Source organism: Megalopta genalis, chromosome 12, assembly GCF_051020955.1.
Source record: "Megalopta genalis isolate 19385.01 chromosome 12, iyMegGena1_principal, whole genome shotgun sequence".
Classification (NCBI taxonomy): Eukaryota; Metazoa; Arthropoda; class Insecta; order Hymenoptera; family Halictidae; genus Megalopta; species Megalopta genalis.
Genome location: NC_135024.1, coordinates 1,672,187 through 1,697,941, shown reverse-complemented (window position 1 = coordinate 1,697,941; position 25,755 = coordinate 1,672,187). Strand labels below are relative to the sequence as shown.

The window sequence follows — 25,755 nt, the reverse complement described above, 5'->3', positions numbered from 1 at the left end:
TGCAGATGGCTGGCGTGCCGAGCGCCCCTGCAAATTTTTGTCTCTGTTGTCCCTTGTTCTTAGACATTGTTCCATTCTTGCCGGGAGAGAGCGCGCGCCGCGTCCGCGACACTCGAAATGTTTGTTTTGCGGGAACCTTTATTCTTGGACATTGTGCTCCTCTTCTTGGAAATGAATAGGGGCTGCTCGGACCCCCGTGAACCTTCGCTTTTTTGCAGTTTCGTGCTTTGCACGTGGTACTCGCTTCTCGCGAAAGCATCGTGGCTGCTCGAATCCCCATCGAGTTTTATTTCTGCGTTCTTATGGCTCTTTCTTTTTGGGAAACGATGGGAGCAAAATTTTCGTTTTTATAGATTTGTGCACTGATATTGCACTGCTTCTTTTTATGGAAACTTTTGGGAAGGTTTATTTCCTGATTATTATATTTTGACGTTTTCCTGGCCAATGTCGAAGAAGGCAGCAAATTTTCATTCCTAAACTCTTGCACTCGAATGTCTCGTTTTTCCTTGTTCTAAAGGTTAATTTAAAATAAATAATAAATAATGGATAACTTAAAAAGGTAAATTTTAATAGTAATAAAGGTAATTCGATGAAAGGTAAATTTGAAAAATGTTTTACCACCAAAAACAACTATACAACAATGCTAATTAATTCGAATGAAGAATTTTTGTTTAACTCTAATCAGTCGAAGCGTCTGGTTTCTGAGTTTTTCTTTTACAATCCTTGCTATTGTAAACATGTTTTTATCAGAATTTAGCGTGTGAACTTCGTCGTTCAAGCATATATTATAATAAAAATCGTGGGACGTTTAAATAAATCCAGTTTCATTTAACAATATAGATTACAAAGTTAAGTAGTTCCAGCGTCGACGATCTCTACGCAGTTTATTTGTTGTTTGTTAACAATATTTCCGCAGCGCATCCGGAACTCATTTACCGGCGTTCCGTCGCGTATTCCGCGGACAAGCGAGTTGTTTTTACAATGCTAACAGCCCGGTAAAATATGTATCGCGAGCCCTGATTATTCACCGAGCCTCGAGCCGCGCCGCGTATATTAGTCATCATCGGGCCGCGGTAATTGAATAAATTCTCCATTAGGCCCGGCGAAATTGGGCGGCGAGTCCCTCGGCCGGTGGAACAATTAAAAAGAGAAACCAGCAGCGAAACGATCTCAATTAGAAGAAAAAAAATGCGCGGCCGAAACTCGTCCGCGTCTTCGGGCTGGAACGCGCGAGCCTCGCCTGGCCCTCGCCCGCCGAGGAAATTAGCTCTGGTTATTGCATGTAAATGTTTAATCGCGCGTATTAATGCGCAACCGACATTAATTAAAAGTCCGTTTCCGTTACGGCCGGCACGGCCATTAATATCTCCCATTTTCCGGCCGGGCCGCATTAATACGTTTCACGCGGCACGTTCCGGGAGTCTTGCGTGGAATCGATTACGCGCCGCCTTGTTAAAATTACACGGTCCTTTCTCATTAACGCCGGCCACTCGCGACGCAATTAACAAGCTCTCTCCGCAGGACCGTTTCGCCGCTCGCTGATTGTCAATTATCCGCGGACCATTCTGCGGGAACCGGCGTCCGCGTGAAGACGTTTGATTCCGCCGAACGAAATTGATATTTAAATATTGAAACGATCCCGCCGTTAATTTAACGCTTCCCTGCGAAATTCGGGTTAGTTGTAATTGAAACTATGGACCGGCGGTATTATTCTCTTATAGTAGAAAATTACGCGATGCGCGTTTATTCGTAATCTAGGTTCTTTTTCGAAGGGGGAACATTTTTTTTTAGAACAATTTTAACGAAGTCGATTTTATACAAAATATGTTGTTCGACAGCGTTAACTTTGATATTTATTTTCTGAAAGATCCATTTTTTTTTCTATTAAACAAAAATGTATTTCGATGCTTCGGTGTTGTGATAAATCACCCTAAATATTTCGTGACAATCGGTTTATTAATGTGCCGTGAAAAAACTGTCGAAATATTATCGTTTCCGTCGCATCCCTTCACGCTCGAACCGATATGCGTATCCGATCAGGGTGCATACTCGCTTGCAATTTTGTTTTCCCATCAATAAAAATGTATCTCGATGCTTCGATGATGCGGTAAACCACCATAAAAATTCCAGAACAATCGGTTCATTAATGTCCCGTAAAAAAACTGTCAAAATATCATCGTTTCCGTCGCATCCCTTCACGCTCGAACCAATATGCGCATCCGATCGGGGTGCATACTCGCTGCAATTTTGTTTTCCCATCAATAAAAATGTATCTCGATGCTTCGATGATGTGGTAAACCACCCTAAAAATTTCAGAACAATCGGTTCATTAACGTTACGTAAAACAACTGTCAAAATATCATCTTTTCCATCGCAAACCTTCACGCTCGTACCAACGTACACACACTGTCGGGGTGCGTTTTCACTGCAATTTTGTTTTCCCGTCAATAAAAATGTATCTCGATGCCTCAACGACGCGATCAATTATCCTAACAATTTCAGTGCAATTTCGTTAATGTCCCATTAAAAAGAAAAAAGAAAGAAAATGAAACATCGTGATTCTCATATCTCACCCCTTCACGCTCGAACCGAAGCACGACGCACCCGTAGCGGCGTAGCATTCTCGCTGAAATTTTTCGTCGCAACGGCGAGAAGCGATTCCCCGTCAGCGTAGGGGTTGCATCCCCGAGTCGTGCAGCAGATCCGGTGAAAGCGACCCCAGCAAATATTTCGTCCACACCCGGTAATAGACGAGCAGCGTCGCTAGTTAAAGTCTTCCAGCGGTCCGCCCTCGAGGACCGCGTCCGCGGCCCTTCCCCGATGGTTGAACCGAAGCGTGAAGGGGGTGGCGGAAGTGGCTACTTGGTTGGGGCCGATCGAAGGACATAATCCAGGACGAGGACACTCGAGCGGCGAGCGGTGAATGCTAAACAGTCCTAATTGCGGCCGCGGGTTTTTCAATGGGCGAGAAGAGTCGGGGAGATGGGAGTGTAGGCGAGGAGACGGCTCGCCTTTGAATCCCGGGGGTGGATCTCCTCGTGGGTGCACGCGGGCCCGAGCACACGCGGGCCAATTGCCGGTGGCAGCCGATCGGCGTGCCGGGCCGGGCCGGGCCGAGCCGAGCAAGGCCGCAGCGGCCAAGAACAAAAGAGCCACGTCGGAGTTCGTTATGACAGTTCGTTAGCCTCGTAAATTGCCGGGCCGTCGTTAATGGGCGGTCGCCAATTATCGAACCGATTACTCCGCTGAATTATCCGGCATTCGTTCATTAGTTGACTGAGATCTTCTGCAGCGACACGCGAGCACGCGAACACGCCGCACCCCGCAGGCCAGGGTTAGGGTGAGCTGTTGATAGGGGGAGGAGCTCGTCTTCGAGCCCTCTGCGTCCCCCCCTCCCTTTCCCGAGGAATTGCGGCGAAGGGCTTCCGGTCGGACAACCGGACGCGTTGTTGCGAGACTGTTGCACGAAGGAACTCCTCCTCCCCTCCGCGCCGCGCCGCGCCGCTCCTTCGCGACTAATCACCGTGCTCTGAATGTTTAATCAGCGAGCGAAGTTGACGGAACTTCCAGCCTTAGCGGGCCGGAACCGGGGATGGAGTTGGACTTGATGGGGGTTGCTTCCAGTAACGAAGATTGCTGCGTGGGAATTGAGCGCCGTTTCTGCTAAATAACCGGACCATTCCGCTCGCTAATGGGTCGGAATGCCGACCGTTGTTGATCCACTTCGAGCGTTTGTTTCTTTGTCATTTAGGACGTCCGCGAGCCGATTCGTCGATTAACGCCTAGCTTTACGGAACCCGTCAAAATGGCGGGTCACTTGGTTTTATGTGTACGATTGTGCAGATCGAAGGGGTACGTTTGTGAGTTGTTTATTCGATGTATCTGTTGCTCGCGGCAAATGTTGTAATGACACTTGTTTGGAGTCAGAAATTAATTATTTTTTAGGGTCATTTTCACTCTTAATGTTCTAATTGTCGTGCTGTTACCTCAAGGAATTTGTACAATTCAAGCATTATATTTAATCGAATTGTAATTGAAAGGTTTATTTTAAATTACTGTCTTCAATTTAATTTAATTTATTTATAGTTTCCGATTAAAATTTGATTCGAAGAGTCTGCGTGAGATATTTTCCGAATCAAATTTGAATCGATGAGTCTGCGCGAAATATTTTCCAAATCAAATTTTATGCGAAGAATCTATGCGAAATATTTTCCGAATCAAATCTGATTCGATGAATGTATTCGAAAGATTTCCCGAATCAAATTTGATTGGTAGAATTTACTCGAAATATTTAGCTAATATAATTTAATTCGAAGAATTTATTCAGATATTTTCCGAATCAAATTTGATTCAAAGAATTTACTCGAAATATTTTCCGAATAGAATTTACTCGAAATATTTATCTAATATAATTTAATTCGAAGAATTTATTCAGATATTTTCCGAATAGAATTTGATTCGAAGAATTGATTCGAAATATTTTTCAAATAGAATTTAATTCGTAGAACTTACTCGAAATATTTACCTAACATAATTTGATTCGTAGAATTTACTCGAAATATATTTAGCTAATATAATTCGATTCGAAGAATTTACTCGAAATATTTTCCGAATAAAACTTGACTCGACGAATTCACTCGAAATGTTTTTCTTCGAAATTTTACCGGAGAATTTAGGCGAAATGTGATTCGAATAATGCCCGGCTCTGGCTAATAGCGACCGAACCGTAATTACTAGCATAGAATACCGCGGATCAAAGACCGTCGAACGAGTGTTCCGGCATTCCCGCAGCAAAGGGATAATAAATCGAATAAATTGAGCGGGATTCGATCGTCGGACAAAGACGAGCGAATTCATTACCGGGGACCGAACAGTTTCGATGAACTTCGCGAGTTCGAGTACTACTTGCCGGTTCACCGTTGAATAAACATGAGACGTCCAATTAGAAAATGAAATCATCTCCGTTTCCGAGTGAATAAACACGGCTGTCGAACCACGGCCGCGTTTTCTTCGGTGGAACAAAGGTCTTGACGCGCGATCGCCGCACAGAGAAAGAGTGCATTGTACGTGTAATTGCTTTATTATTCTCGAAAGAGTTCTCCGGTGATGTCTCGCGAAATGGGATTTCGTCGGAAGTGTCCTTGTTACGTCGTTTAACAATAACGAACCTTTCCGCGCCTTTCTTTTCCGTTTGCTTATCGATATTCCAGCTTTCCTTTGCGCCCCTCCGTATTTGTTGCCGCCCCTCCTTTTTAAATATCCGACGGAGGGTGAGGACGTTTTAAATATCCGGGCGGGGCTGCTGCTCGTCGGATTGAAATTGTCGCGAGAATGGCTCGCCGGATTATCTGGCGAGATAGTGTAATAAATATATCGGTGAAGCAAACCAATTTTCCACTAAAATAGTTACATTTTAATACCATTAGTAACTTATCCGTATTTATATTCGGTACATTTAATTCTTAACATAATTTTTTTACTTACTATATAATATAATATTATATATATATAATATATATAATATACTATAATATAATATTATATATGTAATATATATGATATGCTATAATATAATATTATATATGTAATATATATAATATACTATAATATAATAATATACTATATAATATATATCGGCGATTAATATAATAATATAATAATATACTATATAATATACTCGACGAGTAATATAATAATCGAGAAATATATAAATCTCTTAATATATTCAAACGTAAATAAATAAAATAAATAAAACTACTTACGTATACAACGAAATCTCGCTCGGAAAATATTGACTGTTCCTCGAAGCATTTATTAGTGTTAATTAATAAAATAATATTAATTCGATGCAAGTAAACATGAAACTTCGGAAATCAAATTTTTAATTTTTCAACCCCAACCGTCGCGCAACGAGCCGCTCGAAATATCGTCGGCGTGGAACGCAATTTAGGGGTTGCAGGGGGATGAACGGAGAGACAGAAACGGGTTTATTCCATTCCGCAGGACACGTTTGCTCGCAGCGATGCTTGCTTTATTGCATAATCTCGCGAGAAGTATAAAATCCGGCCGAAGATCCGAGGAGAGTTTGTTGTCCCTTCGGGCCGCGATCCTGCGAAGGACGAGGCCGTCGCGAGGATCGTTGTCACCGGGATATTGCCCGTAAATGTTCCGTGAATTCTTTCTCATCGGTCTGATTCCGGATCGGGATCCGCGAGATTACGGAATCTCGCGCGTTTTATTGCGCCCTTCCGTGATCCACGCCGGCCTTAAAACAGCCTGCAAGCAAGGACGGCTCGGGCCGGCGACGTTAGACCCGGGTAGGTAATGGGCTCTGGAACGAGGAAACTTGCTCGTATCCTGGATCGCGGGACGCATGATTTATCCGGCGATTATCCTGTCCCCTTCGAATCGATTTAATTGCCGCGGAGATTGTAATTTTGACGGCCGTATTCGGAAAATCGGGCAAACCGCCGGAGCGAAACGTTCTTGCGGATTCTGTTACTTGCTCGACTAATTATCCCAGTCCCCGGGGAACAGGCTTGATTTTTCTCTTCTTTGATGGTAATTGACTAATCAAACGGAGTGTAACATCTCAGGGGATTTAATAATAATTTTGATACTTTCGAGGTTACAAACGTTTCGCACGAGAAATCCGCGTCGATACAATTTTACGCAAAACTCTCCTTAAATGGAATAATTAATTACTTAATTAATAGTTACAATTAACCCTTTAACCGCCACCCACTGGATCAGCAAAGAATAAATTTCAAGCGTTTACACTCGAAGCTGCTTTAACTCTAAATCCAAACTAATTTTTCTCATTGCATTTTATTGATAAGAAATTCGAACTTGTAACAAATAAAACAGCTACACCTTAAAAAACAATAACATTTATTTTTCTCCGAACTATACGTATTTCGTACGTATTATTTAAAAGGCTCTAATAGTCCGCAAATAAATAACAAAAAATAATCTTCTTAACACGCGTCCGAACGAATTAAATATCGTCGATTTTCTTTTCACGATCGACTGAAAGTAAACGTAAAAAATTGCTTTAAAAAATAGTTTAGAAAGATCTTGAGTTGCCGCCAATTTTCTCCGATTGCAATGGGTGGATTCTTTCGAACGGAGTTCGACCAGCGCGTATAATAAGGTTTCGATGGCGATTCGAATGAAGCACCGTTCTCGTAATGCTTTCAGATACAAGCTGGAGGTCGCCGGGAAGTCGCTACCGGTGCTGACGAACCTGGACAAAGGTCGTTACGGGGTCCTGATCTTCGAGAACCTGAACAAGTATCTGCAGATGGACAAATGGAACCGCGAACTGCTGGACAAATACTGCAGAGAGTACTCCGTGGGCATCGTGGGATTCGCGCCGTCCGGCGAGGAAAGTCTCGTCGGTGCACAGCTGAAGGGCTTTCCTCTGTTCGTGCACACTAATCTTAGATTGAAGGTCAGTACCGCCTCGTAACCATACTACCGAGAAACTGAACTCGGCCGCTGGCGAATCCCTGCAACATATCCTGTACAGGAACTACGATGTTACCTCTTTGTTCGGCAACCATAAATTCACTCTCGCCTGTCCCTCGTTCCACGTGTCGCTGTTCTCATTCGATACTGGGACGTTTGAAATGAAAAAACGTGATTCTATTCTAATTATTTAGTTTTTAGATACTGTATTATTTATATATGTAGAATATAATTATATCATCATATATAATAATAGATATATTATATAATATATCTATTATTTATATATATAGAAAATATTGTCGTCGTGAATAATGCAATACTGGCACTTCTTAAATGTGCTCGGATCAATTTGGACCCAAATTTTGTTATCTGGGTATATATTGACTCGTTGCGAAAATAATCTCGATTTTATTTTTGCGAGCTGTCAATCTGGGAGACCGAAATTACTTTTGCAACAACTCAATCGTTTCTGACAGTTTAAACTTTCGTCGAAAGTTTCATTAAAGTTTCATTCAATTTGATCTAAGATTATTCGAGTATCTATTGGTTGACTCGTTGCGAAAATAATCTCGATTTTCTTTTTGCCAGCTTTCAATCTGGAAAACCGGAATTACTTTTGCAACAACTCAATCGTTTCTGACGATTTAAATTTTCATCGAGAATTTCATTAAAGTTTCATTCAATTTGATCTAAGATTATTCGAGAGTATCTATTGGTTGACTCGTTGCGAAAATAATCTCGATTTTCTTTTTGACAGCTTTCAATCTGGAAAACCGGAATTACTTTTGCAACAACTCAATCGTTTCTGACGATTTAAATTTTCATCGAGAATTTCATTAAAGTTTCATTCAATTTGATCTAAGATTATTCGCGAGTATCTATTGGTTGACTCGTTGCAGAAATAATCTCGATTTTCTTGCGAACTATCAATCTGAAAAACCGAAATTATTTTTGCAACAACTCAATGGTTTCTGACAATTAAAATTTTCATTTAAAGTTTCATTAAAGTTTCATTAAAGTTTCATTAAAGTTTCATTAAAGTTTCATTAAATTTCATTGAAGATTATTCGAGTATCTATTAGTTGGCTCGTTGCAGAAATAATCTCGATTTTCTTGCGAACTATCAATCTGAAAAACCGAAATTATTTTTGCAACAATTTGCGACAATTAAAATTTTCATCTAGTTTCATTGAAGGCTTATAAAAAAGTACTAACGTGATTAAATGAACTGCCTTAAAAAGTACGTTGAATTTTTATTTTTCGAGCCAAATCAATTAAAAATATCGCAAATTTCGACTCGAGCAAAGAATAAAAATCCAAAAGAAAACGTGCGACGGTTGGAATCGATTTTTTCCTGTTCACTTTATTTTGTTCCTGTTGACGAATTCTGTGGAGTGTTCGAATAATTAGCGACAGAAACGCCGCGTCTAGCATGTTAATAGACGCGTCCAACGGTGAATGATCGCTCAATAAAATGTACAATAGTTGAACCGCGATATCTGCCGCACGGCAAGGAAAACGAATGCACTCGGGGATGTTAATGACGGCTATAAAACCGGCACTAAGTGTTTCCGCGTGCTACTGCAGCCCGAACGCGAGGTAGTCGCAATGATTGATTCACACTACTTCGAATAATTAAAGAGACTCCTGTTTCACATGAAATCAGAAGCTGGATCTCCCGCGCTAAAATTAAACGTTCCCGATCTAAATGCGGTTCGGGTATCCGCGTCTCGGATTCTCGAATCGGACACTGTGCATGGATGATTCGGTTCCAGTAATCTGCTCGAAGTGTATAGATTAGTATCGCCGTGATAAAATCCATATTGCGTGCAGTCTTGCGCTAAATATTGCACGGAATATTGCACTGAATATTTCGTAGGAAACTCGACAGAAATCGGACTCGATAAAGAAATATTGTTTAGAAAATATGAACAAGCTTTTCCATTTCAGAATCTCTATTATAATTGTCGAATAAATCTCAGAAAACTGTATTTATTTATAACTCGCCATTTTCATTTTATAACCCCCGGAAAAACACTGCTCGATAACTAACTCGATAACTAACTCGATAACTAATAAGCTCGCGATAACTTTTCAAAAACCGAATGAAATGACTAAAACACGTTTCACAAATTTTTCTGTTGCTTAAAATGACCAAAAAGCGCGATTTTTTAACTCTCTTATCCGAACCTGGCGCGAGAACTTGAAAAATGTGTTTCTAAGTTGTCTTGTCGAGTTAAATGAGCAAAGTCAAGTTGCGTTTCAAAAATTGTCAGAATCTCTGGATTTCTCACATTTTTCTTTTTTGTTACTTTCGTTGCACAGTTTGTTTGTTGCGGTCGAGCGATTTTGCTAAAATAGTCCGCAGGCCGGCGAAAAATAAGTTTCGGCGACACGTTCCGTCGGAAAGCGAGACCCGGCGATTGGCAATCTCCGTTTCCGTGACGGAACGGACCGGCGACTTTATTTCACGGAAGAAAAGGCTCGCGAAAGCGTCGACCTCGCGCGATTATCGCCGGCCCGCAATACGACAAATGCCTCTTAGCGGGTAAGGCCGGCACGCCGAATCAATTTGCATATCGCGTGAGATCGCACGTGCCCGGGCCCGCACTCTGTGATTACCGCGGCATTACGCCCGGGATCGCCCCCCTTTTTCTTCCTCCTCTCTTCTTCTCTTTGTTTTCTTCACGAGACGATCGTGCAACACGTTCTCGAGAACGATCCTCCGAGGCCCGTTCCCTCCGGGATGAAATATTTGCCCGACGACCGACGGAACCTTCGCGATAAATAGGCGCCGCCACGGATTTTATGCATTCTCCGCGGCACGCACGATGAAAGGAGGAACACCTTAACGAAGATTAATTATCGCGCCGCCGTTTTTTCGCTCTAGTAACGCCCTCGGTGCGCGGATAGAACGGGATCGTTGCGAAACTGCAGCAATTTCTCCCTGATTCGCGCTGAAATTGCGCACGAAGATGGACAATTTGGGAAGTGGAGACGCGATTGTTCGAGCCTTGCGGATCAGTTTTATGGTTGCCGATCGTCAATGACTGTAAAAACGTGACGCAAGGCTCGAGTAATCGTTTCTTTCAAAAAGTGGCCATTTTTGTTTACAAGCTGAAGGAAAATTAGGGACAATTTACCGTATAAACAAACTTAGGAAGAATTGGAAAAATTATGAAAAATTGAGAAGAATTAATGAACAAATTCAGGGAGATTCCAGGGAATTTTTTAGAGCACATTTGATTCTTTGTAAGATGGAGATAACAACACGACGATTAACCAGTTAGCTGTGGCGTCTCTTTTTCAGAGCGCGGCATTTATACGTGTCGCAAGAATCAAGCGACGAGGAGTATACTCGTCGAACACAGAGTAAACGTCGCTGTTAAAATACTGGATCAAAAAGACGGTTTTATTCTATAAAATTGACCCTTTACGCTCGAAGCCATTTTAACTGTAATTCTAAAATAATTTTTCTGATTCGCAGTGTTTCCATTTTATACGACAAAGTGCATTTTATGAGTACGAAATTGAGTCTCGCGATTGGTACAATAGTCATATTTTTAATCATGTTTGAAATCGAAATTTCGATGATATGAAAATGATCTTGGAACGTGATGTAACAATTTTAGTGGTGCCTCGGAGTCATCATTCGAGTGCAATTATTAATATTTATATATTAGTATATTACTAGTATATTATTAGTATATTATATATTACAGTATATTATTGGTATATTATATATTAGTGTATTATTAGTATATTATTAATATATTATATACTAGTATATTATTAGTATATTATATAATATTACTAGTTCATTACTAATATTTACTTGTTCACTTAACATTAACATACACTGCATACATAATAAACAAAAAAAAGCAGAAAAATATTCAAAATATTCTAAACATCTTGAAATTTGAGAATATGTTCTTGTTTTCGCTAAAATTACAATTTTAGCCAATTACAATCTTATACCAATGATCACTATCTTTTCCACACGATTATACTCGTCATGGCACAAAATCCTGCCGTTTCTCCATGACGAGTATACTCGTCGAACACAGCTAACAGGTTAAAAGAAGGGCTACCGTTTCGTAAATCGCCGATATTCGCCCATTTGTCGCACAAGGACGCCAAGGAAATCGACGAAATCGATTTCGAAAAGTCCGCAATAGTCTATCAAACGGCGATGACGGGAGCGGTGGGAGGGGAGGGCGGCATGTTTCCGTTAAAAACGTGACATTAAAATCGCGGCGGCCGGTGAAAAAGCGGCGCGGCAACGCGGCTTTGTCGTTTTCACCGGCTTTTAACCCTTCGGACAACAGGCGTAATAGAATCGGAACAAGGGAACTAATTTCCGACTTTTGTCGGGCCGTTTCACTCGTCGCGTGTAAACCGACGGCGAACAAAAAAAAAAGAGGGATCGAATAAGCGGCGCGGATAGAAGAGCGCCCGGGAGAACCGGGTTGACTCGAGCGTCACGTCGCGTCGAGTTCAGGTCTCTCTCGTCGAGTCGAGTCGAGTCGAGTCGACTGACAATGTCCGAGAAGTTTTCCAACGGCCGGCTAAATGAGATCGGCTCTTTCTCTCATCCGCAGGATGCTCAGCTGAACGCGGCCTCCCCTATTCTACGATTAACCAGATCCGGGGAAACAGCCTGGGGACCACTTCCTGGCGGTGACTGGACCATTTTTCAGGCGAATCACAGCACCTACGAGCCACTGGCGTGGGCGCACCGGGACAGCCTCGACTATCCGGCCAACAAAAGTCCTCTGGCGACCGTCATTCAGGTGAGAACCGGATTTCTGCTCCTCTTTCCGCGCGACACGTATCCTTGTGCTACCCGATCCCTGAAGGTCCACACCATTGTCCACGATATTAGACCTCGTTGCTGCAGATAAAAGCGTTAAATCTCCTCGAAAAATCGACAATAGAGAGATACAGTAATGTCTCTCTAATTGACGCTCAGATTCGCCACGAAAATGGACAATTTAGGAAAACAAGATTATTCGATCTCCGCGGTTCATTTTTATAGTTACAAATTGTCGACAACTATAAAAACGAGCCGCAAGGCTCGAATAATCGTATCGAAATTATCCATTTTTTAGTGGACAATCTGAGCGTTAGTATGGGAGACATTACTGTATATCTAATGTTGATATCGCGTGCTGCGATCGAGCTTGGCGAGAATTCTGCGTTGCGATGACATTTTTGGTCTTTCTAAGCCGCGTATTCCATGCAACTGGGACTTTTAATGTACATTGTACGATTAATTTTAGTTTAAATTGTATATGCAATCTATTGTACATTCGTTTGCTATAATTACATGATTAGATCTATTTAAACTTCGCACGATTTCTATCACAATATTTGATACTTCTTTATTTTCTTTTTTATTTTGTATAAATTGCCGTACTTTGACTAGACTAACTCGTAATGGAGATTTCTAGTAAGAGCCTGTTAATTATAATTATTACTCCGTTCTTTTTAGTCTGAATAAAACTGACTGATCGTCTCGCCATCGGTACTTAAACGTTTAATTAAATGTAGACACACAACAGGCATATAAATTGTCTTTTTCCTTCTTAGAAATTGTTACAATCGAAATACTTCCGATCGTCGCTATCATGAAGAAAATGGTACGTCGAGGGATTAACCCTTTGCATTCGTTTGCTACAATGACATGATTCGATCTGTCTAAACTTCGCACGATTTCTATCACAATATTTGATACTTTCCTATTTTCTTTTAATATTTATTATTTTGTATAAATTGCCGTACTTTGACGAGTCTAACTCGTAATGGAGATTTCTAGTAAGAGCCTGTTAATTACAATCATTATCCCGTTCCTTTTAGTCTGAATAAAACTGAATGATCGTCTCGGTATCGGTACTTAAACGTTTAATTAAATGTAGACACACAACAGACATATAAATTGTCCCTTTCCTTCTTAGAAATTGTTACAATCGAAATACTTCCGATCGTCGCAATCACGAAAAAAATGGTACGTCGAGGGATTAACCCTTTGCACTCGAAGCTATTTCAACTGTAAATCTAAAATAATTTTTCCGACTTATAGTATCTTCATTTTATACGACAAAGTGCATTTTACACATGCGAAATTGAAACTTAAAATTGCGACTTACGCAACGGTTACACTTCTAACAATTTTTTAAAATCTAAACTTTGTTGATGTAAAAATTATCATAGAACGTGATATAACAAATTTTAGCGATGCCTCAGAGTCGCCACTCGAGTGCAAAGGGTTGATAAAACAGTTCGTCTAAAAATCTCTCGTAGAAACATTTTTACATCGTCGGTAAATTGTTACAGAAAACAATGTAACCGATGGTTTCGACCTGTGTTTTCGTTAGTTCTAGCGGCGGTAAAATCAGTACGCCTGAACGAGTTAACAGGGAATTTTCAGGATCGCCGGCATTATAATTGCAGCTTGCAGCTGCGAGAGCCGGCGCGCGCGCGATCCCCCGGTCTATGTAAACACGGGAACATTAATAATTAAGTAGTCGAGGCTTCGAGAAGCTCTCGAAGGGCTGGCTCGCCGACGATGAAGCTCCGCTCTAAGCGACTGCGTAGTCGTTCCGCTTCTTGCCCGGATTATTAATTAATGCTCGCGTTGTTAACGGACAAAGCGACGCGCGCGGGGCGCGGCGGGCGGTTTTAATTAAACCCGATCGCGCCACCTCGCCGGAAGCATCGTCTACGTTTGTTACGTTACACCGCGGAATGATTCGATCTGGCCCGTTAACGACCGATACTTAGCACCTTGCGCAAAAGAGGTCTTTCTGAAAGAAATATTTGTCCTATGTGTCAAGAGACTGAAGAAACCATTGACCACATGCTTTTCGACTGTCATCATTATAATGATTACAGATATGCGGAACTGATCCAAAATCGACAAGATAAAAAATACCTCATTTCAACAAAGGAACTATTTGCAAAATTCTCAACTTTTGCAAAGCAAATCATAGAGAAGAGGAACTCTCATGTTGATGAGGAAAGAAGTGGATCCGCCTCCTCGCGGCAGGGACGGGCAACGCCAAACTAAGTTTGGCGGCTAAGTGACCCAAATAAATAAAATATCTAAAACAAAATTACAAAAAAGTATAAAATAATAGAAAATGTAATAAAAATTTATAAAATACAGAAATACACTGAACACTGAAAGGCAGATCATAATGAGAATTAACCCAGAACTAAAATGAATAATGTGAACATTAGAAAATAAATAGAACCGAAGTAGCAATGAGCGAGAGCTCGAGCTACACTCTACATGAGAATAGAAATGAAAAAAAAAAAAAATGGAAAAATGGCCCGTTAACGAGCGGTCTTTTTCAACCGTCGTCGAACGAAACACGCCCGGCGAAGTCCGTCTGCCAAAGCTCTTCGATCCGCGGCGGTCGTTCTCAGAACTTGCGCGCGTTAATTAACGACCTTTTATCGTGCCGCGGCGCGCGTCCACACACACACACGTACAAGCATCGTCCGTCAGTTTTCCGCAGTTTTCGTTTGACACCGAATCGGCAGCGGTCGAGCGGAATGGCGTCCGCAACCGCGTGGTCGCGGTGCAGCTTGCGGAGACGCGAACACGATGCCAAAACGCATCGCCGCTGTCCACCGGGCTGGTCGATTCGTTGACCACTATGCGGTGCTCGGCCAGGATCTATGCGACCGGTTTCACGGCAGTCTTCGTACCTAAATCGCAATGAACGCGCCCCGGGACACCGGCCCAGCGGCGTGCGTACGCGCGATCCGATATTTTATTTTCAGCGGCGCCGAACGTTTGAAGAATTTTGGTCGCCGCGCCTATGAAACGGCGGATCGTGACGCAGCTGCGATTCGGTTGCGGATTAATTGCCGGTGAGATTGTAATTACCGGCACGAGCGCGGCTAATTGTCCCCGATTGCGTCGTCGGTGAGAACTTTTTCCAGAATCTGTTCGATTCGAGGCTTGTTTGCGTCCCTTTTAATTAGTTCGTTGTTTTTGACGGCTGTACTCTTTATAGTACAAAAAACATATGTATATATGTATATCGAAATAAGCTGATATATATATTTCAGCTTATTTCGATATTTTTTTAACTTTTTTTTTCTCTGTTTGTATTCGCGCGATCTGTTTGCTATTACAGTAAATTTTGTCTAGTTTTTCTTCAGATTGTACATAAAAATGGACAATCTGGGAAGAGGAGATACGATTATCCGAGTCTCGCGGCTCATTTTTATACATAGTTGCCGATCGTCACTAATTATAAAAAGGAACAATCGTATTGTTGCGAATTACTCAATTTCTCTCGCGTCGCCGCATTTTATTTACAATAAAGAATATTAACTATAACACAACTCGATACAATTATATCTTAGATCTTTCAATTTGAAATGTTGCTCGTTCGATCTCGACTCTTCGATTGTTCGTTGGTAACACTCTTCCGTGGCAACCCCTATTATTTGGCAACCCCTTCTATTATTCTTTATGAAGTTGTTCACAACAGGGCAGTTTCACATTACAGCGACTTGATTTGGACAAGTCGCCGTAACAGTATCTACTTTTCCTAAATTTTGTTCATTTTTATTTGCAAGCTGAAGGAAAATTGGGGAGAGTTTACTGGACTTCTGTAACAAAAGGTTCTTCTATCCATATGCACGAATGAATCAATGAAATTGAAACGGTTAAATTTAATTGGAATGTTCACAATTCTTCGTGGTGGGTATACTGAAGGAAAATTAGGGAGAGTTTACTGGACTTCTGAAACAAAAGGTTTTTCCATCCGTATGCATGAATGAATAAATTAAATTAAAAAGGTTGAATTGAATTGAAATGTTCACGATTCTCCGTGGCGAGTATATCCGTCGAAAATAGCTAAATGATTAAAAAAGGTATATAACCTTGACATTCTTTACCAAATTACAGTAATGTCTCCCTAACCGACGCTCAGATTGTCCACAAAAATGGACAATTAGGGAAGACAAGGCACGATTATTCGATCCTTGCGGTTCATTTTTATAGTTATAAATTGTCGACAACTATAAAAACGAGCCTCAAGGCTCGAATAATCGTATCGAAATTATCCATTTTTTAGTGGACAATCTGAGCGTCAGTATGGGAGACATTACTGTCTATCTAATGTTGATATCGTGTGCTGCGATCGAGCTTGGCAAGAATTCTGCGATGCGGCGACATTTTTTGTCTTTCTGAAACGCGTATTCCATGCAATTGGAACTTTTAATGTACATTGTACGATTAATTTTAGTTTAAATTGTATATGCAATCTATTGTACATTCGTTTGCTATAATTACATGATTGGATCTATTTAAACTTCGCACGATACAGCGACGTGGATAAAATCACAATATTTGATACTTCTTTATTTTCTTTTGATATCTTTTATGTTTTATAAATTGTCGTATTTTGACGAATCTAACTCGTAATGGAGATTTCTAGTAAGAGCCTGTTAATTGTAATTATTACTCCGTTACTCGAGCCTTGCGGCTCGTTTTTATAATTATTGACGATTCGTAACTATAAAAACAAACAAGGCTTGAATAATCGTATCTCCTCTTTCCAAATTGTCCATTTTTATGTACAATCTGAGCGATATTAATTAGAGAGATAATTAGATAATTAGAGAGATATTACTGTATATGTTTTTTGCAAGTGCTGCTACTAAATCGAGCTACTCAACATTTCTCGACCGATTACGAGCGGAATCGATAACAAAAATTGTTAAATATAACCGCTGAATTTGCTTAAAAATCTTTACACTATAAAATCTGTCGCGAATTAACACGTTCCCTGCCGCGTGGGGCGTATACGCCCCACGCTGAACTTTCCGTTCAAGCCATTTGGTATTATCATTGTAAAATGATGAATTTTTTAAAAATTCATTATGCAGTCAATTATGGACATCTTAATACTATTGCTGATGCCCTCATTTAATCGTGGGGCGTATACGCCCCACGCGGCGTGATGGGCAATTTTTCTTTACTGTAACTTGTTTTAACTGCATTTCTCTTATTCCGATCAGTCATTTATTCGCGTGTCGTTGACACAATACTTACTGCTTCACTGAAGCTGGGATTGATTTATAGTTCTATAGTACTGTAAAAGTTGTAACATTCTGCGATAGTTGTGTGGATAAACCACACTTATGTTTGCCATGTTTTAACCAAGTTCATCGTAACATCCCTTTGTAATCGCATACAAACTTGAATTTAACTAAAATGTTATATTTTAAACTAATATAGGCATGATAAAAAAAATTATATGTGAGGATGCAACTCGCTTGGCATAATAATGATCAGCCAGGTATTTGTTAAAGTAATTCCTAGAAAAATAAATTTATTGGTTTGCTGTGTTATGCATGTTAAACTATACAACCTTTCCTTGATAATTATGATTTTTGCACTATTTTAATTATTGTAAAGCATACGCCAGAAACAAAATAATATAAATGTAAAGCGTGGGGCGCATACGCCCCACGCGGCTTGAACGGAAAGTCTTCAAAAAACGGTCTGGCAGGGAACGTGTTAATAATTGCCAACGATTAAATTCTTGGAGACGCGGTCATGTCTTCACGAATAACTTACAGCAACGTTTCTCCGCAGCGATATCCTCCGCGCAAATTGACCGATCAGTTCGCGGTATGCATTCCTGAAATCCGCAGCCAATTGGTAATAAACTTCGGATTGCTCACCTGTATACCGCAGCTGCGTATCCACCCCTCCCCCGCCGCGAATCGCGCCGGTGTCGCATTGTTCCGGGAAGTTTATAAACGGTGGAATCGATTCGGCGGCGCGGCAATAATTCCAAATAATCGAAACTTCACGGAAGTTCGCGGCACTCTCCGCGAAGCAACTCCGGGCGATTCCTATTTCATTCCGGGAACTCCGGGAAACGAAAACAAATGTGAAGTTTCCCGGCTGCCGTGCTGCCGTCGCGGAGACGCGGGCGCGCTCCGATCTCCTGGAAAGAAACGAAGATCTAAGGGAGTAGACGCGTGGAACATTGCGAGTTCGGTAACGTACAGGCTAAACGAACGAATGAAAAATGCGGTCGTTGCAGAACCATCCGACGAAGCAGCTTTAAAACGAACGTAATTGTGCCGGGGATGGAATCGAACGTCGTATAAGCTAATGCGCGTTTAAATGTTTATCGGATATCGAACGTTATTTGTTATTTGGAAGTTTAAATAAAAGAGAAAAATAATTACTTGTTGTTCTATCTGATGATTGATTATTGTTCTTATCTAAATGAATCATTGGAGATAATGAAATTTATGAATTTATAAATACAGTTTTAACTGTTACTTATTAATCATCGTGTAATTGCTTATTGCTTGTTTGCAAATGAATGTAATTATTCCGGAGACAAAATTGAACATCGATTATTTAACATTGATTCGATTATTGAAATGAAACGTTATTTGTTATTTGTAATTTTAAATAAAAGAGAAAAATAATTACTTACTATTTATATAGATTTAAATGAATCATTGAAAGTAATAAAATTTATTTCTTATTTATAAAGAAAATTTCGACTGTTATTTATTAATCATCGTGTAATTGCTTATTGCTTGTTTGCAAATGAATGTAATTATTCCGGAGACAAAATTGAACATCGATTATTTAACATTGATTCGATTATTGAAATGAAACGTTATTTGTTATTTGTAATTTTAAATAAAAGAGAAAAATAATTACTTATTATTTATATAGATTTAAATGAATCATTGAAAGTAATAAAATTTATTTCTTATTTATAAAGAAAATTTCTACTGTTATTTATTAATCATCGTGTAATTGCTTATTCTTTGTTTGCAAATGAATGTAATTATTCTGGAGACAAAATTGAATATCGATTATTTAACATTGATTATTGAAATGAAACGTTATTTGTTATTTGTAATTTTAAATAAAAGACAAAAATAATTACTTACTATTTATATAGATTTAAATGAATCATTGAAAGTAATAAAATTTATTTCTTATTTATAAAGAAAATTTCGACTGTTATTTATTAATCATCGTGTAATTGCTTATTCTTTGTTTGCAAATGAATGTAATTATTCCGGAGACAAAATTGAACATCGATTATTTAACATTGATTCGATTATTGAAATGAAACGTTATTTGTTATTTGTAATTTTAAATAAAAGACAAAAATAATTACTTACTATTTATATAGATTTAAATGAATCATTGAAAGTAATAAAATTTATTTCTTATTTATAAAGAAATTTTCGACTGTTATTTATTAATCATCGTGTAATTGCTTACTCTTTGTTTGCAAATGAATGTAATTATTCTGGAGACAAAATTGAATATCGATTATTTAACAATGATTATTGCAGCGAAACATTATCTGCTATTTAGAAGTTTAAATAAGATAACAAAAATAATTACTTACTATTTATGTATAGATCTAAATGAATCATTGAAAATAATACAATTTATTTCTCACTTATAAATACAGTTTAAACTGTTACTCATTAATTATCACATAATTGCTTATTACGCATGCAAATTATTATCAATTGAATTCGCGACCTGTTGTTTATTATTTAGGATAAAATATACCCACCAGGAGAGCGTGGCGCTATTATTATGTTCCGAACGTGGGAACGCGGGATAAGGGCGGTTACTTTAAATAAAACGCATCGGGCGAGCTGCAATTTTTTAAGCAGCGAATAAGTATGAAAATTCGCGGTTCTGTATTCGCCGCGTTCCATCCTGCTCTGCATTCTACGCCAGGAATCCCGAATTCAGCGGAAAAATGCAGAGACGCCGCATCTCCCGCGATCCACCGTTAGGTTGATGCAAACATTTTTACCCCATTTCTCCGCATCTCCCGAAAGGTGGCCGGATTTTTGCAGAGGTCCCAGGAGAAACATATTCTGCATAATTTATTAGATCACATTGCTTTCGGACAGTTACTAAAACGGCGAACAGAAATGTCGAACTGCATTGAACGTTGCTCCACGAGCGAGCGCTAACTATTCGACTACCGAAGCGCGACCATCCGTGCCGGAGTCATTTCTGACTCTGATATTCCATCGATACACATTTGCGGTTCTTCGCCCTCTTGTTCGCCGTGACTCCCGGCACGGTAGACGAAGGGTTAAGTGGAGAACCAACGTTTGAAATTGATGGTCTCGAGATTAATTTCGTTCAACCCTTAGCTTGCGAAGCTCAGTTGTTTTCTATAATAATAATAATAATGATGATAATAATAATAATAGTGATAATGATAATAATAATGATAGCAATAATAATAATGATAATGATAATAATAATGATAGCAATAAGAATAATGATAATAATAGTAAGAATGATAATAATTATGATAGTAATAATAATAATGATGATAATAATGATAATAATAGTGATAGTGATAATGATAATAATAATGATAGTGATAATGATAATAATAATGATAGCAATAATAATAATGATAATGATAATAATAATGATAACCATAAGAATAATGATAATAATTATGATAGCAATAATAATAATGATGATAATATAATGATAATAATAATAATAATAATAGTTTATTCGATATCAATCTTATTGAATTTGACCAAATAGGTTGTGTGTGTGCGTGCGCGCGCGCGCGCGCGTGTGTGTGTACATATGATTTAATCGTGACAATATATTTTGTCTTTTCTAATCGTTATCGTTTTTACCGAATTGAACCGCATCAATTAACTCAGACATCTCGCAAAGAGATTACAAATTCACGCCTTCTTTAATTAAATAAAAGTACTAATTGAAAGTATTCAAACAACGAAAAGTATTGAAGTTATTCCCACGACTAAATAAAACTCGATGAATCTCCAAGGAGCTGAAAAGGCAGTACTCCCTTTATTGCGAATAATTTGGGCGCACGGAGACAGAGAGACTAAAAAGAGATCCATTCATTTTCGGGAGGCATCGTCTAGAGGTCTAAAGTTTTCGGAACGCTGATTATCCTTCCATGAAACTGGGCCACGCGTTGCCCGGCTGAAGGGAGATAAGGCTCGCGAATGAAAAATTGACACAGAAACATGCAATAACGGTGCGGCCCTTAAGTCAGCCAAGGTTCCAGCAGCGTGTCACGGCGGGGCATCAAAAAGGAGGCGGTAATAAAGCCGGCGGAATACGAAATCCGAATGAACGGGACTAGGCGGCGGGGGATGAGAACGCCGTCTAAGAAAAATGTCTGAGCCGGCGGCGGTGGACGATCCGGAGAGAAAAAGGGGGACACAGTTGGAGATGTTATAGGAGGAATAAACAAGAGGGCCGAAGTAGCAGGCGCGAACTAATGCAAATTAGGTAAGGGCGCAGTAAAAACGGGGAAGAATGGAGACAGCGAGAGATTGCGCGGGGAATATTAAGAAGAAGAAAAATGGACGGGGTAAACAGGAAGGCCTGGAGAACCTGAAGAAATAAGAGAACGAGAGAGAGAGAGAAAGAGAGGAAGAAAGAGGGGGGAGAGGAACTTCGGGCCCGAGCAGAAAACCGAGGGCTGAAACAATCCGTAAAGCTGTTCCGCCGGGCGTTTACATTCGCGAAGGAATTCGCGATTGCGAGATTCCACGGCACTAAAGGCCCGGGCCGGAAGCGAGCGCACGCCGGATGGTAGCACGGTGGGTGATCTATAGAACGCGAAAATGCAAACGCGACGTAGACAGCAGTCGCCGGCCAGGAGCGACGGGAAGCTACGCGGAGGGGCAGCGGAGAGCGGCGCGATGCAAAGGAGGGACGGAACGAATCCTGCGAGACGCACAGGCACCGCCGAGAAAGCAAACCCGGAAACACAGAGCTTGGTGCAACAAACAGCTCGGACGTGATATCATCTGCCTGCGATCCGCTCGATGGATCCGCTCGCTTCGTCTTCCCCCCGTTCCTCGTTACCAGCTAGCCGCGCTGCGAAATTTTTCATTAGCCTGTCCGCTTTATAGCCGCTTCCCAGCAATTCCCAGCTATTTGTCCGACTCGCCCCCCTTTGCGGCTCGTCTTTCGGGCGACGCTGTCTTTTACAGCTATTTCTCGCAATTGATGCTCAAGCTTCGTTTCATCGAACGATTCGAAGTGAACGCGATGCTTGCGCGTCTTCGGGGCCGAAAGGGTTGCGCCGAATTTTCGTTGTTCCGCGCGGGAGATTTGCTTTTGCAGAGCGATTTTTCGATCGCGCGGCTTCCGAGATATTTTTCGAGGTGGAAGTGAATTAGTATAGCAAATTAGTACAGCAAATTCTCTGTTTGGCTCTCAGCTTGGGACGAAAATGGACGATCTGGGAAGAGGGGGTGCGATTATTCTAGCCTGGCGGCTCGTTTTTATAATTAATGAGAATAGATAACTATAAAAATGAGCCGCGAGGCTCGAATAATCGTATCCTATCTTCCCAAATCGTCCATTTTTGTGTGCAAGCCGCGGGTCAATTAGGGAGAACTTAGTCAAGAATTTATTTAAAAAAGCGTCGCGCCATGCGATTAGATATTTTTCTGCGATTTTTAGACAGCTTTTCGACTTTTGTCTTGTCTGCTTGGGGAAATTTATTTTCGCAGGTTCGTCTTGAGAAATCGTGCAGCATCCGAGACATTTTTCACGGTAGAACAATTAGTATGAACTCGGAGATTCATTTTCTGTTTGTCCCAGTTCGAAGATTAATTTTTGCAGCGCGAGACATTCTTCACAATGGAACAATTAGCGTGTTCGTCGAAGATTCGTTCGCGGGAACGCTTCTCCGGGCGATCTTAATTATTCTACATCATCTGGATGCGACTTCGGCGCGCTCGTGTTTGAAAATGAATTTTTTTGTTTTGTTTGCCGCGGGCTTTGTGAAACGAGCAGCTCCTGAAAACATTTTTCAAAGTGGGGCAATTAACGTGTAGTCGAAGATTCATTTGTGGAGACGCTTTTCCGGGCGATCTTAATTGTTCTGCATCTTCTGGACGCGACTTTCGCGCGTTCAATTTCGAACATTAATTTTTGCGGGATGGTTAGGTAGAACCGGGCAGCTTTCGGGACGTTCCTCGTCGTTCCTCGCAGTTAATAATTAGCGCGGAGTTCTTCTGCGCGAAAGTGTTTCCAGGGGGGTGGGGGGAGGGGATCGTAATTTTTCCGCGGCGCTTAAGCGCTTATTTAAACAGCGATAGAACATTCGGCTCCTCTGCTTCGGGAAACTTATTTTTGCAAGTCGTCTCGTGAGCGATGTAAATTTTCAACCGGCTCTTTCACGGCGCGGCAATTAATACTTCAACTCCGGAGCACCTTTGTGAAAGAGCGGCTGGCTGATCGTAATCCATTTACGTCATTCGAGTGCTTGCTTATCTAATATTCGGCTCTCCGGCTCTCCGAGATACGCAGTTATAAGCCATTTCGTAAGTTACGCCGCTTTGAAGCCGGTTCCCTTGGCACGACCGTTGATACTTCGCCCGTAATTTATTTGCAGAATCGTCTCGAAGGTGTAATCGCAATCTTCCGCGACTTTCGAGCACATTTCTATAACTGCTACGATATCTTTCCACGCTGCTTTATTATTATTCTGCCGCGCGTTTTTGCCGGCTTCCATCGTCGTCGCGAAAGTAATTTCGGCGTGCCAAATACAATAATGTCACCCTTACTGACGCTCAGATTGTCCACGAAAATGGACAATTTGGGAAGAGGGGATACGATTATTCGAGCCTTTCGGTTTGTTTTTATAGTTATAAATTGTCAACAATTATAAATAATATATAATTAATAAATATAATCGTATCTCCTCTTCCCAAATTGTCCATTTTTCTGGACAATCTGAACGTCAGTAAGGGAGACATTACTGTAGACAACGAGAACACTGAAATTACTTTCGCGACAAAGCAAATCAAGAATTCTAAACTCTGCAACGAAATTACTTGTTTTACATGCAACTGGTTCCCGAAATCTTTACAGAAGTTTTTAAGATTAGAAGAAAGTGGAAAGATTCAAAGTCCGAGATACAGACTTTCGTTTAAAAAATGGATTCATTGGTAACTTCTTGAAGGTATCGGAAGGTGGTCCCCCCTTTTCGATGATCTCGCCCACCCCGACTCGGACTCGGTGCGTTCCGCGGTAGGCGAAGGACTCGAAAAATTCTCATAACCCTATCCAACGTCCTGATCTAACGCAAATCAAAAATTCTAAACTCTGCAGAAATTACTTTTTTTACATGCAACTGGTTCCCGAAATCTTCACAGAAATTTTTAAGATTAGAAGAAAGCGGAAAGATTCAAAGTCCGAGATACAGACTTTCGTTTAAAAAATGAATTCATTGATAACTTCTTGAAGGTATCGGAAGGCGGTCCCCCCTTTTCGATGATCTCGCCCACCCCGAAGAGGAAGACAATTCGGACTCGGTGCGTTCCGCGGTAGGCGAAGGACTCGAAAAATTCTCATAACCCTATCCAACGTCCTGATCTACCGCATCCGCCATTATTACTTGGTCGACAAAGACGTAACGCGAGGGGCGCGCGCATACTTCGCCCGAACAATCCAGACACGGCCCAGGCGAGACGTACGGCTTAAACTGCTGCTACGTCGGCCTTGATGAAATATTTTCAAACTACTGCCGGCAAGAGGAGGGTGGGTTTCACCCTCCGGCCGCTTCTCGCCCGGCGTCCGCTTGACAAATTCTGGAAACTTGCGGCGCAGGGAATATTGCTACTTGGGAGACACTTGGGTACTTAAATTTAGGGCAGCCAGCACCCTAGCGGCGGTCTGGCGGAAATAAATTTCGGAACTGTACAATCAGGATAGCGACCAGGGTGGGGTGCGGGGGTGGCTCTCTTCGAGCGTCTCGCGGCACCGAAAATTTCACGCCGAGAACGAGATAGTTTTAATCGATAGATTCGGCGACATCCGATTGCACGATCGAGCATACTTCGAAAATTTCAATCGGGGGCATTGTTGAGCCTCGACTATCCGAACGTACAATCGGAGCAACAACCTGCTCGAAGGCAAAGAGTAGTCCGATTAATGGTCGGTGGTTATCATTTACGCGGAATCGTGTTCGCGATTAATGATTATGATCACTCGGTGATCCAGGACGAATGATTACGATTGTAAGTAATCCAGTGATTAGGACAAATGATTACGATTGTAAGTAATCCAGAGATCAAGATCGATGATTAAGATAATTTCTCTTTAAGCAGCTAGCCTCCTTTTCAAAGCGCGCATCTGTATGTGTCGCGAGAATCGAGCGACGACGAGTATGCTCGCCGAACACAGAGTAAATGTGTTGAAATATTGTTAAAATA

General features: G+C 40.9%; 1 protein-coding gene across 2 annotated transcripts in view; it reads left to right on the top strand.

Moving 5' to 3' along the window:
- sfl (N-deacetylase and N-sulfotransferase sfl) overlaps nt 1–25,755 on the top strand; it is a 755,463-nt gene that overhangs the window by 707,499 nt on the left and 22,209 nt on the right. For both annotated transcript variants that reach the window (XM_033485087.2, XM_033485086.2), the window contains 2 exons: nt 7,201–7,453; nt 12,078–12,269. In XM_033485087.2, coding sequence (XP_033340978.1) covers nt 7,201–7,453; nt 12,078–12,269 — 445 coding nt within the window. The remainder of the gene's footprint in view (nt 1–7,200; nt 7,454–12,077; nt 12,270–25,755) is intronic.